A 12,715-nucleotide genomic window follows, 5' to 3' on the forward strand; every position below is an offset into this window, starting at 1 on the left:
CCTATAGTGATCAGGGCTTGCACAAACGATTTTTGGTAGATCGATTTACCCCAGACCATAGCAAAGACAAGAGTGCTGTCATCAGCATAATGTAATGACGTGCTGATATCATAGAATTGCATCTTCATTGTGTGAGTCGACCTGGTTGGCGAGTTGGTATAGTGCTGGCCTTTGTGGTCGAGGGCGGCGGTGGTACGATCATCCACTCCTCCTCTTTATCTTTCTTATATTGGCTGCTTTCGCCAGGTGGACGGCACATTGGAAGGATTGGATGTGCGCAGTGGAAGACTTTTAGAAATGAATAGTGCGAATTTGTAAAACAAATATAATTAATAATAATAAGTAACAATATACATAAATGGAAAATGAAATAACAATAAATATGAAATAGGTGAATGAAAATAGAACAAACTAATCTGAAATGGTATCCCCAGAATATGTAAATCCTGAAAGTATCACAAGGCTGGGGCCAACACACTTATAAGTTATAAACATCTAATATGGCCGTCTCTCGATAATCAGTAACTGACCTATAAACCATATGTTCATGAACCACTCTCTAAATATATATATATATATATATATATATTAACTATCTGAGTATGAATCTAAACACAACACCCAGCCAGCACACTAACTTAATACATTGTCCATTCGACCATAGATACCACTCAATCTAACTAAGCAAACTAAAGGTACATGTAAACTCAATAACAGACAAACTCTACCCAGCATAAGGCATCACATGACTGATCACTGTACATTACCCAGTGCACATATTGCTCACATAACCTGTGCCATTGCACTAACACAAATCTCTACACTTTACAAATGAATACCCAACGGAGAGAGAGAGGGATGGAGACAGATACACGTAATAAGTAACGGACGATAATTCCAATCTCAAGGATCGTTTAAATAGCAACAAAACTCGACGCATATGATAACAAATAGCGGCGAAAGAAACCAATAATCAAATGGAGCAGGGAATACACTAAAACAATATGTGAGACCATAACCGCTGCTTTATCACTCTAACCGTCTCGGAACATGAACTCACGTTTCAAATCAAATCTCATTACATAATTCCCAAATACAATTTACCTCAAACACATAGCCTATATCTCACAAATATATTACTCAATGAAAATACTAAAACTTGCCCCCAAGACGTATCACTAGCAAGCGATGTTTCAAACTACGATCCAGTAAAATACTAAACACACACGACGCAATATAACTACTCCACTGATCTATCTCCAGCACGTACAAAGCCCGAGTCACGTTGTCTATATCCGCCCCGTACCAAAATCCGAAGTCTTGTTAAATGTTTCTGTCGCGTACGAGAGCTTGAATCTGAGCCAAGTGTTTCCGAATATCTCCCGCGTACGAGAGCCTAAATCTTGTTAAGTGTATCTGCTGCGTACCGGAACCCAAGTGACGTTCCGTGTATCTCCGTTAAAACAGGTAAACTCTCTCCCCCTCTATCCTCGTGAGACGTAATGACCTGGCCAATAGGATTATTTGGAAAGAACAAATGAAGGGATTGATAGCGCTATCTATTCTGTGACGTCTGAGAGCGCTCTGACAGATGAAGTGACGTACTAGATGAACGGCCGTGGTAGTAGGCACGGCTCACCTATGCCCAAGGTTGCGGGTTCGATCCCGGGCGAGGTCGATAGCATTTAAGTGTGCTTAATTGCGACAGGCTCATGTCATTAGATTTACTGGCATTTAAAAGAATTCCTGCAGGATAAATTCCAGCACATCCAGCTGATATAATCTCTGCAGTTGCGAGCGTCGTTAAATAAACCATAACATAACATCATGATGTTATGGTATATAAAAGAGAGGAAGGTATTTGGGTCAGGTTGGGTGGGTTAATAGCGTTTGCAGTGATCACGTAGTGTTTCTGGAGTGGTGTGTTACAATTTTGAGATTGATTTGAGTACCTACATTTTATCTCCCATGTGTGGTGTGAGAGGTTATTGAAGTTTCACCTTTCTATCAAATTTAGCTCTCTTTCTGTCAAATCTGTTTTTCCTCCAAAATGAAGCGAATGTTTCAAGATACACAATGCTCAAGGTACAACAGTTTTCAAGATTACCTTATGATTGGAATATTGTCAACCTCATTACAATCTTATCGGAAAGTACATTTCCTGGACCTCTATTACAGGAAGATGGTCTGGCCAATGCTTTCTATGTATATAAATTTCATTTCATACAGAACTTTGCCCCTCCGCTCCATTGTTATTATTGAGAGCTTAACACTTATCATTGGTCTTTTTCATGTAATTAATTCTAATGAGAAAGATAGAAAAACCTTGCTTAAGGGCACACTTGGGTAAAATTTTATAAACCTTTTGAGCTAGATCTTTGAAAATTTGTCCACATAGCCTATCATACTACATACCTGTTAAATAGTTTCTGTAGGTACAGAATTAGGGCCTATGTGAGTTACTGAAATTTTTATAAATTTAAATTAATGTTTCGAAAAATCACTACTACTCGTACAAATTTCAAAACATTTGCCTAAAATTTTCTCTACATATTTTTCAAACTTCCTGAAACATAACTTGATAATAACTTTTCTTAGATTATTCTTCAAAGATAAGAAAACGTTATTTTATATAGTCGAATGTAAAAAAAAATCTTTGGGACGCCCCCTAAAAAGATAGATGGAGACCATAAGAGGCCACTATGCCTAATACCTGCAAGGACGATGATGATGATGATGAATGTAAAAATAGGTAAAAATTGTGATGTTTAGCAGAAAGAAATATTTCCCCCAAAAATCATGAGGTTTAAGAAAAATACTGATATACCTGGTTTTGTTAAACACACCTTTAAGAAAACCTACAAAAAATCATGCACGTGGTACAAAATTTGTAGGAGTAGCATTTTTAGTAAAACAGTATGTAAGTTGTTTAGTCGACTGTTCAAAGACAGGTCTGGATCTCAAAAGTTATATCACTAGGCACTTATGAGACAACTAAGCCAGAAGATAATGGGGTAGGAAGGCTATCTCTTTTCTCCCTCCATTGCATACATCGCCGACTAGCTATATATTACACTAGTCAGACTTCAGATGCATACAAACAATTGTTCTTCCTCTGACACATATCGTCAAGTGAGATGTACTGCCTGATAATAGATATTGTATATATGGATCAGCTAGAACCTCAATCAGAGATATAGTATGTAAGGAAAATGGAAATAGAGAACATTGAGTTTAGAGCCACCCAAAGCATGCATTCTTTTGATTGAATGTCGGCCGGAATACAGCTGATTGATTTGTGAAGCATTTCTTTGAACCATGTAGATCTACAACATTTTTTAGTTACAAACTAAAGGCAAATTTTTTCGACAAAATTTCACCTAAGTATATCCTTAATTTTGCTTAAGCATTATTACTTTCATATGAAGTAGAGAGACAAAGTATTGTGATGTTGAAGAAAATATTATTATTATTGTTATTATTATTATTATTATTACTATTATTATTATTATTATTGTTATTATTATTATTATTATTATTATTATTATTATTATTAATTATTATGACTTTTCTGCAATACAGTAGTTAGCCTTCACCCAAAGAAATTTTGCTCTTCTCAGCATTTTCTTCAGTAAGATCTCTTCTAGTCATACTCCTTCTGACGTCATCCGGCCATTGTTCTCTTTGTTTTCCTCTTCTTCTCCTTCCCTGTGCAGTCCACTCCATCATCATCATCATCATCATCAGTGTTCTTCCATTTTTCATCTTCATGTGTCCAAGTGATTTTAATCTTCTTACTTGATTTACTGTACTTCAGTTTCGTTCTTTTCTACCTCCATAATCTCTCTAATTCCTGATTTTTTATTTTTTCCCTTCTTGATTTTCTCGTTGCTGTATACCAGAAGTCCAGTTCAGTAGCCAGTAATGTTTTTTCGTGTATTCTGTCTAATGTCCAAGATTCTGCCCCGTATAACATAACATAAAAAGTTGATTTCCTGATTTCCACTGAACATAATTTTGTTTCCAGCGTCTTTGAAAAGATTGAGTGGCTCTATTAGCATGATATCTGTCTGCATGTATCTGCTGAACTATGAACAGAATTGCAACATGATACTTTGTGCATTTAGTGAAGGCGTGTCCGGGCGTGTGCGTAGCGGAGCGCATCGCAGACTACTGTGAGGCTGTGCTGGCCGTGACAGAGCTGTGCAAGCCGGGTCTGCGCTGCTGTGTGTCCAGGGACGCATACGGCGATGGGGAGCTGCCCCCCAATGTCGTGATCATGGACCGCAATGCTAGTCGACCAGGTCAGGCCTCAGATTTCTTAAGAGGATGATGAGTGAAATTTTGGTCGTTTTCAGTCAAAAATCGTATTTTCGTTTTCTTGTAAGAATTGAATCAGCAGTCTCTCTAATTTGTGTGTTGAGCAAATTTAAATGCTCTGTGGAGCTCGAAAACATAAAAATTACGGACTATATAAATGGCTGCACCCTTGAACTTCAACTCCATGCAGATTTTACAAGTTGTTTTCTCATACTTTTTGTTTTCAGCACATTTCGTCAGGTTCGCCTCATTTCATAAATCTGTGTTTTTAGTAATGTTTTTTTTTTTTCATCAGTGACAACTTTTCCTTCAACTCTGTTCCCTTATTTTATGTATTGTTTTTAAATCACCTATTTGATGGAGGCGTGTATAATTTCATAAAACAATTGAATTTTAATAAATGTATCTTATTCTTAAGCTAACATTACTGTTTATAACTTATTTTGTCGATTTTAAAGTAGGCCTATTTGCTTTCAACTCTGTTATTTTTCCCCAAAAATCAAAATCTATTTTTAACTTTTAGGGAAGTCATGATTCGTACTTTTAGTGAAATCATACTTCACTGTTTTATATTAGTCCATATAACTTAACTCTGTTAACTTATTTCAGTACAATTTATAAAACAAGTATATTTTGCCAATTTAGTACTGAGTAACAGATCTGAGATTGAGTAACGGAGTTGAGAAATATGTTCATAATATTATATACTACAAAGAGATTATTGCTGAAATCAAATTAATATGGTGTGCCTTTAAATATAACTCCATTCTAACAATTATGCACTTGTAGTTAATTGTAAGTAAATAGTATTTGTAACAAAGGTTGAGATTGATTTAAAATACTCACCACAATTTTGGATTTAAAGCTTGTTAAAGGATACAGTTTCTACTTTACACAGCTTGAAACCATCTTGAATATATAGAAAGAATCAGACTTTCCTTCTACTGACACTAGCACTGTCTAACACATTATTTTTTAACTATTTTTACTACTAAAAAAGTTGAGGCAGACTCGGGGACAGTCTTAAAACATGTAGAACATGAACAATTCCAGTTATTTATTAAACTTTTTCTATAGGATAAGAAGAATAAATTTAATATTAAAGAATACAATAAAAAACATAAAATAATGACATTTTATATTATAAGTATTTGAAGCACAGAGTAGGCCTTGATAAGTGTTTTGATCTGTTGCCATAGCAGCCGTGGGCAGTGGGTCAGCAGTGCAGATGCCAGCAACTGCCACGTCAAGGCCCCCGGCCACGTCTCCACGGCCACTGCGGCCCTGCAGAGGGGAGTGCGTCAGCGGTCTGTTTGCGCTCTTCTGTGACGATGTGGATTCAGAGGCTCACTGTCCTGATGAAGGGAGTTGCTGTGTCACCGGATCACCCGCACCGCCTGCACGGGACCCCAAGCCTACTACACAGTTTGCACAGTTTGGTGGAGGCCCCCCCACCACCACCACGACCACCACTACTACCACCACCACAAGGTATGCTTCATGTTGAAGTTTTGATTGAGAGATCTCTGGGCACAATTATAAGCGAGCTCTTCCCTGTCTCATAAAATTATTGCTTTGTGAACAGATGTTGCTATGAGTCAGTATTTCGATTAAGATTGTTTGTGTTTCTAAAACTGGTGAGAATGCACTGGCGTTTTGCAGAAAAAAAGTGAAACAAATAATGCGACTTTCTTTTAGTTTTATTGACGGGCACTGTTCATGACACCCTCTGAATTGTGTTATATTTTTCACGGCCCTCTTCTCTGAATTGTGCGATACAGTTGACTGTCTTCTTCTGAATCATTTAAATAGCAGGACATTGAAAGTAACATACCTCTTATTAAAATAATTCAGCAGAGAACTTTTTCTAATATTTTTTTCCCTTAGAAAAGAGAGGATATCTGCTACAAATGAGGTCTGAATCCATAGCGTAACATATCTTACCATTCTATTATATTTTTACATTTATATTTTGACAGACTAGTACTAAAATCATTATAAGTTATCTACATCATTCCCTGATAAATTGACTTGTAGATATGAAGAAAATCCGTCCAATAGTTTAGTAGAAATAGTTGTACACAGACAGACTAGTACTAAAATTATTATATTTCATGTACATCATTCCCTGATAAATTGACTCGTAGATACTGAATATGAACAAAATCCGTCCAATAGTTTAGTAGAAATCGCTGTACACAGACAGACTAGTACTAAAATTATTATATTTCATGTACATCATTCCCTGATAAATTGACTCGTAGATACTGAATATGAACAAAATCCGTCCAATAGTTTAGTAGAAATCGCTGTACACAGACAGACTAGTACTAAAATTATTATATTTCATGTACATCATTCCCTGATAAATTGACTCGTAGATACTGAATATGAACAAAATCCGTCCAATAGTTTAGTACAAATTGCTGTACACAGACAGACTAGTACTAAAATTATTATATTTCATGTACATCATTCCCTGATAAATTGACTCGTAGATACTGAATATGAACAAAATCCGTCCAATAGTTTAGTAGAAATCGCTGTACACAGACAGACTAGTACTAAAATTATTATATTTCGTGTACATCATTCCCTGATTAATTGACTCGTAGATACTGAATATGAACAAAATCCGTCCAATAGTTTAGTAGAAATCGCTGTACACAGACAGACTAGTACTAAAATTATTATATTTCGTGTACATCATTCCCTGATTAATTGACTCGTAGATACTGAATATGAACAAAATCCGTCCAATAGTTTAGTAGAAATCGCTGTACACAGACAGACTAGTACTAAAATTATTATATTTCATGTACATCATTCCCTGATAAATTGACTTGTAGATACTGAATATGAACAAAATCCGTCCAATAGTTTAGTAGAAATCGCTGTACACAGACAGACTAGTACTAAAATTATTATATTTCGTGTACATCATTCCCTGATTAATTGACTCGTAGATACTGAATATGAACAAAATCCGTCCAATAGTTTAGTAGAAATCGCTGTACACAGACAGACTAGTACTAAATTATTATATTTGATGTACATCATTCCTGGAAAATATATATGCAGGCTACAGTCACATATATGTACTTTAAATCAGTGAAGCTAAACTAATTATATCCTAGTTAAGTAACAAGGCAAGATATTAACGAACATAAACCAGAAACTAGCAGTTTTAAATCTAGAGGAGATATACAGACACACACAGTAATATTTAAAAATCATAGAATAAGACGACATTTTCCAATTTAATTTTGAATTTTGGTAATGTCCGACAGTGCCTTACGTTATTAGGTAAAGAATTCCAGAGGTAGATTGTTCTGCTAAAATTTTAATTTCTATGGGGGGGGGGGGGGGAATAATATTACACATAGAGCATGAACTATTCAGAAGTATCATTTCTTTAATTGGCTAGTGTTCTGAAGTAAAAATGTGTTGTTAATTGCTTTTTACAGATTTTGTTTTTCAATTTTTAACTAAAAATTACATCATTCTTACGCACTTATCATAAAAATTGTTACAAATCATACGACTTTAGGAACTTGATTCTTTACAGTGTAATTATGTATCGTAATGTACAGTCTTGAATTTACAGGAGTGGCGTGATTTACAACAATTGTTGTGATTAGTACGTAAGTAAATGTAATTTTGTAGTTTAAAATCGAAAAAAAATTCTCTACGAAGCAATTATGGAATTCACAACACATTTTTAGCTTGCGAATGCTAGTTAATTAAAGAAATGATACTCCTGAGTATTTCATTCTTTATCTGTAATATTCTTTTACCCTTAAAATTAAAGAATAATGGCATTTTACATATAATTTAAAATTAATGTAACTCTGAAAATATCGAGATTACGACACATATTTATATGACATTTTTTGCTCAGGATGTCATTGGAAGTAAGCTACTGTAAGTGACGGTAAATCCTCGTGGATCACTCTGTATATCTACTAACTCCTCCTAAATTAGTAATTCTGTCAGTGACCTAGTCTAAATTGTGTGATGGAATTCATGATCCTCTCTGGATGTTGTGCACATCAGCAGTCCTCTTCTGTTTGCTGTTTCAGTCGTCCCACCACCACCACTTCCCAGGTGCCTCTGCCTCGCTGTCCTGGCTTCTGCCTCATCAACATTATGGCCGCTTTCTGCGAGCGTCCCTCTGTGCTGATCGCCCACACTTCGAACTGCCAGCGTGGCTCGGTGTGCTGTGACAACACCCGGGGACACCACACCACCAGTGCCACCCCCTCGCGTCCCCGGCCCAGGCCGCCTGTTACCACCAGTACCACGACGACCACTCCAGCTCCTGCTGACGACCGACCTGAGTGCACAGGATCCTGCATCGTGTCGTATCTGTCCTTCACCTGCTTCAGTAAGACACTGCATTGTGCATGTGGGTGCAGGGGAAATCCTGTACAAACAGGAAGAGTTGGCTCGTTGCTAATGCTCCATTTTGCTTCTGGCCTCACAGTAATGCCTATCTAGATGTGATTACAAGAAACATGTGGTAATTTTTTCACGAATCTCTGCTAATTGAGTCAGGGTTAAAATGTTTATAGATATGAACTAGACTCATTCTGTGGACACATTTAAGATCCTGATTTGTCGCGAATTTTGCTCGTTTTTTTTCCAATTTTTTTGCATTAAGCGTGAATTCATTTATTTATTTTATTTTATTGGGTTATTTTATGACACTGTATCAACATCTCAGATTATGTAACATCTGAAAGAAATGAAGGTGATAATGCCTGTGAAACGAGTCCGGGGTCCAGCACCGAAAGTTACCCAGCATTTGCTCGTATTGGGTTGAGGGAAAACCCTGGAAAAATCCTCAACCATGTAACTTGTCCCAACCGGGATTCGAGCCCGGGCCAGAAAATGAAGATGATTGTAATGCTGAATACAATGTTAAGCATTAACACTATTTTCGTATCTTAGGTACCTAACATATTCACACATCATTAATCATAATTATATGTAAATTGTTAAATCAGTGAAGTAAAGAAATGTAGTTTTGAAAATGTACAATTATATCCGAGTATTATATTAATAAGCACACATCTAATATATTATATCATTTTAGTATTTATGAACATATCTCTAATTAATTAAAAATGCTGAAGTAGTGATTGCAGCTAATTGTTTCCATTGCAAATATATGTCGATATATAATCCAGCTTGTAACATATGTTTTCTGGCAGCCATGATACACGCTGTAACAGAATGTTAAGAACTTAACTGTGGGAGTATGCTATGTTAATTTTACATGATGTTAGGAATAATAACAGTTGATGAAACATGTCTTCCTTTAAGTTTAGTGTTAAACTTCCTTAACAATATGTTAAACATTTAACAAGGGTTGGTAAAACTGGAATGGCAAGTGCTGTCACATTCAAATCATTGCTTTGCAGGAAATGCGGAGATGACAGATCTGTTCCGCTGCCGCAAGTCTGGCACCCAGTGCTGTGCGCCAAAGAGCGCGATACGGGAGCAGCTGGAGCAGAAGCAAGGGGGCAGCAGCCAGCTGTCTAGGAACGACACCGTCCCAGCGCACTACCGGCCTCCGCCACCACACCCTGCCCCCACACACGTGCCAGGTATGTGCCCTTCCTCATTCCGTGCAGAAATGACAATAACAATAATATAAAGGAAATAAATATTTATTTACTGTTAATATTAATGTGCTAACAACAGTGGTGAACAATAGAATAGCACAGGGTTTACAATAATAATAGACCACAACAATATTAGTGACGACGAAATTTTTTGGATGGAATAAAGCAAACAATTAAAAATTACGGGAAAATTGCAAACAAAGATGAGTGTGATTTACAAGCCCTGTGCACCAGACCTTTAAAAATGGCAACACAGCAGCGGACAGGAGTATAAATGGAAATTAATCGATTAATTTAAAGGTAGGAAGCAATTACAACAAATAAAATTGATCTGCATGTGCATGTATGTAAAGTTATATATCTTTGAAACTATTAATGCTACATGCATAACAATTTTAGTCTATTAGGGTTATTATTCCATAAAAATGCGAAATTTTCACGAAAAAGAAAAATCTCACGAATCTCTGCTTGTTATATGAGCTGTTCAGAGCAAAAGTGGTGTAAGTCAAAATGTTGTTCTTGTTATCTAATGCCGGGTTTTGGCAACGAAGCCATTAGCGTTCTTGCTCTCCAATATTTCTCTGTGGTGGATCCAACAGGTAGAACTTCACAGGTTATGAGATGATCTTCAGTCATTTCTTCTTCTTTGTTGCATAGAGGGCAATTTGGATTTGTGTAAATTCCTATTTTATTCAAGTGTTTGGCCAAATAATCGTGTTCTGTAAGCAGTCTGAATTTTGCTACTGCAGATTTACGTGGGATTTCTGGAATAATTTCTGTTTTTTTTATTAAAATGCTCCATTTTTTATCTTTGGCTTTGGTAGATAGTGCTTGGTTTTGCTTGATTTTATATTTATTTTTAATTAGTCCTTTGATGGATGTAAAAGGTAGGCTTGTATTTGTATTCTGAATTAAATTGGATCCTTTTTTGGCAAGAAAGTCAGCAGTTTCATTTCCAGCAATTCCGCAAGTGTAAGTCAAAATTGGGTAATGAGGTTTGAAGTAAAAATTCTGTAAAATATAGTGAAAAGTAGCAATTAATATGTCCTTCTTGCTATCCACTGACTACTAATAGTTTAAATAAATTGAATATTAATTATTACTTTGCACTGTATTTTACAGAATGTTTACTTTAACCCTCATTACCCATTTTTGACCTTCACCACTTCTGCTCTGAACGGTTCATATGTAATTTTTTTCGTTATGATCCGAATTTTTTTAATCTGACAACATTGATTGTGTAACAGCACTTATGTCGGAGGAAAAACAAAGAAGTCTCTGGTTTAAGAGCGCGAAATTATTTATTAGAAATCGCATATTTGAAAGCACATTTAGTCGCTCTCGGTAGCGCAGTTGGTATAGCGCTGCCTTCTATGCTCGAGGTAGCGGGTTCGACCCCGGCCAAGGTCGATGGCATTTAAGTGTGTTTAAATGCGACAGGCTCATGTCAGTGGATTTACTGGCATGTAAAAGAACTCCTGCGGAACAAAATTTCCAGCAGACCAGCAATGCTGATATAACCTCTGCAGTTGCGAGCATCGTTAAATAAAAAAAAGCTACTACTGAAGCTTTCCTGGCGACGTGATAATTCGAAATTTTCTCGGCCTTCCAGCCAGATCATTTAACCCTGAAGATGAGGAAGATGAACATCCTCGAAACGTCGGTGGATCACCAACTTATGACCTGGCTGGAAGCCCGAGAAAATTTCGAAAAAAAAAAACCATGTTTGAAAGCACATTTAAGGCAAATAGATACATACTTCTGTATGTTAAATTGAATTAATAATGAAGTGCTGACCTTCGTTAATAATTACAATGCATAGAAACTGCAATACAATGATTATTTCGTGCTTGGTTACAATTAATACACAGAAAGGTTGAGAGTCCGTGTGTCATGCTCGAATGGACATTTGTTTGTATTTCTTCAAAACCATTTCATTTTTTAATGTTTCATAAATGTAAAAGTTAGACACATCACATAACAATCAACCTCTTATATGGACAACATTTTGATTTATGTACAAATTCTGTAAGAAAAACAGGTGACACGAAAGAGAAAGGGAGTTTTTTTTTTTTTTTGCAATGGAAGATCTGCCCTTGGGTAGAAAACTATGAATCAATCAAAATTGCACTCTAGACTATTTAAAGAACGTACTTTTAGGAGTAAAATGTCATAAAAATTTTGAATTAATCTTTAAAAATGTCTGAGATATATCGATTTTGGGGAATTACTGTATTCTTTTTTTTTTTTTTTTTTCAAAGACTAATCTCTAATTTAAGTTGTTGGACTAATGATATTTCTACATAGAAGAAATGAAAATTTTGCATCAATTAGGAAAAAAATTTCAAATTTCACCATCCTCTCCCTTTAAAGTTAAGAAATGTCAAAGACTGACAAATGAAATTCATAACATTTGTAAACTGCTTCCAATCATTCTATCTGCTACAAGAGCAATACCAAAGCCACCTGCTACTCAACTGTCACAATTACCATGACAACAAATGTTCTACCTGAGATTGAGAAAGTAGTTACACCACAGTCTAGTATATACAGTCACGAAGCTTGAGTTGTGAGAGTGCTAGGAACAATAGACTGTGCCGGTACTATTTCGCATTGTCTGTAATGAGGCGATAGTAGCGATCCTAGTGGTTAGCAACTATCAATGGATGCATGTTTACTACGTATTGAGCTTCGTGACTTTATATACTAGACTGTGGTTATACTGTACACATAGCAGATTACAAGGAAGTTCCTGGAGCCTGGTT

At 36.1% G+C, this 12,715-nt stretch overlaps 1 protein-coding gene across 5 annotated transcripts in view; it reads left to right on the forward strand.

The window, feature by feature from the left end:
* mas (trypsin-like serine protease domain-containing protein masquerade) overlaps positions 1-12,715 on the forward strand; it is a 130,523-nt gene that overhangs the window by 53,704 nt on the left and 64,104 nt on the right. For 4 of the 5 annotated variants that reach the window (XM_069843502.1, XM_069843522.1, XM_069843486.1 and 1 more), the window contains 4 exons: positions 4,128-4,304; positions 5,520-5,811; positions 8,403-8,707; positions 9,747-9,932. In XM_069843502.1, the coding sequence (XP_069699603.1) occupies positions 4,128-4,304; positions 5,520-5,811; positions 8,403-8,707; positions 9,747-9,932 (960 nt within the window). The remainder of the gene's footprint in view (positions 1-4,127; positions 4,305-5,519; positions 5,812-8,402; positions 8,708-9,746; positions 9,933-12,715) is intronic. The other variant, XM_069843494.1, reaches the window with a different exon arrangement.

The sequence above is a fragment of the Periplaneta americana genome, chromosome 2 (assembly GCF_040183065.1).
Source record: "Periplaneta americana isolate PAMFEO1 chromosome 2, P.americana_PAMFEO1_priV1, whole genome shotgun sequence".
Lineage (NCBI taxonomy): Eukaryota > Metazoa > Arthropoda > Insecta > Blattodea > Blattidae > Periplaneta > Periplaneta americana.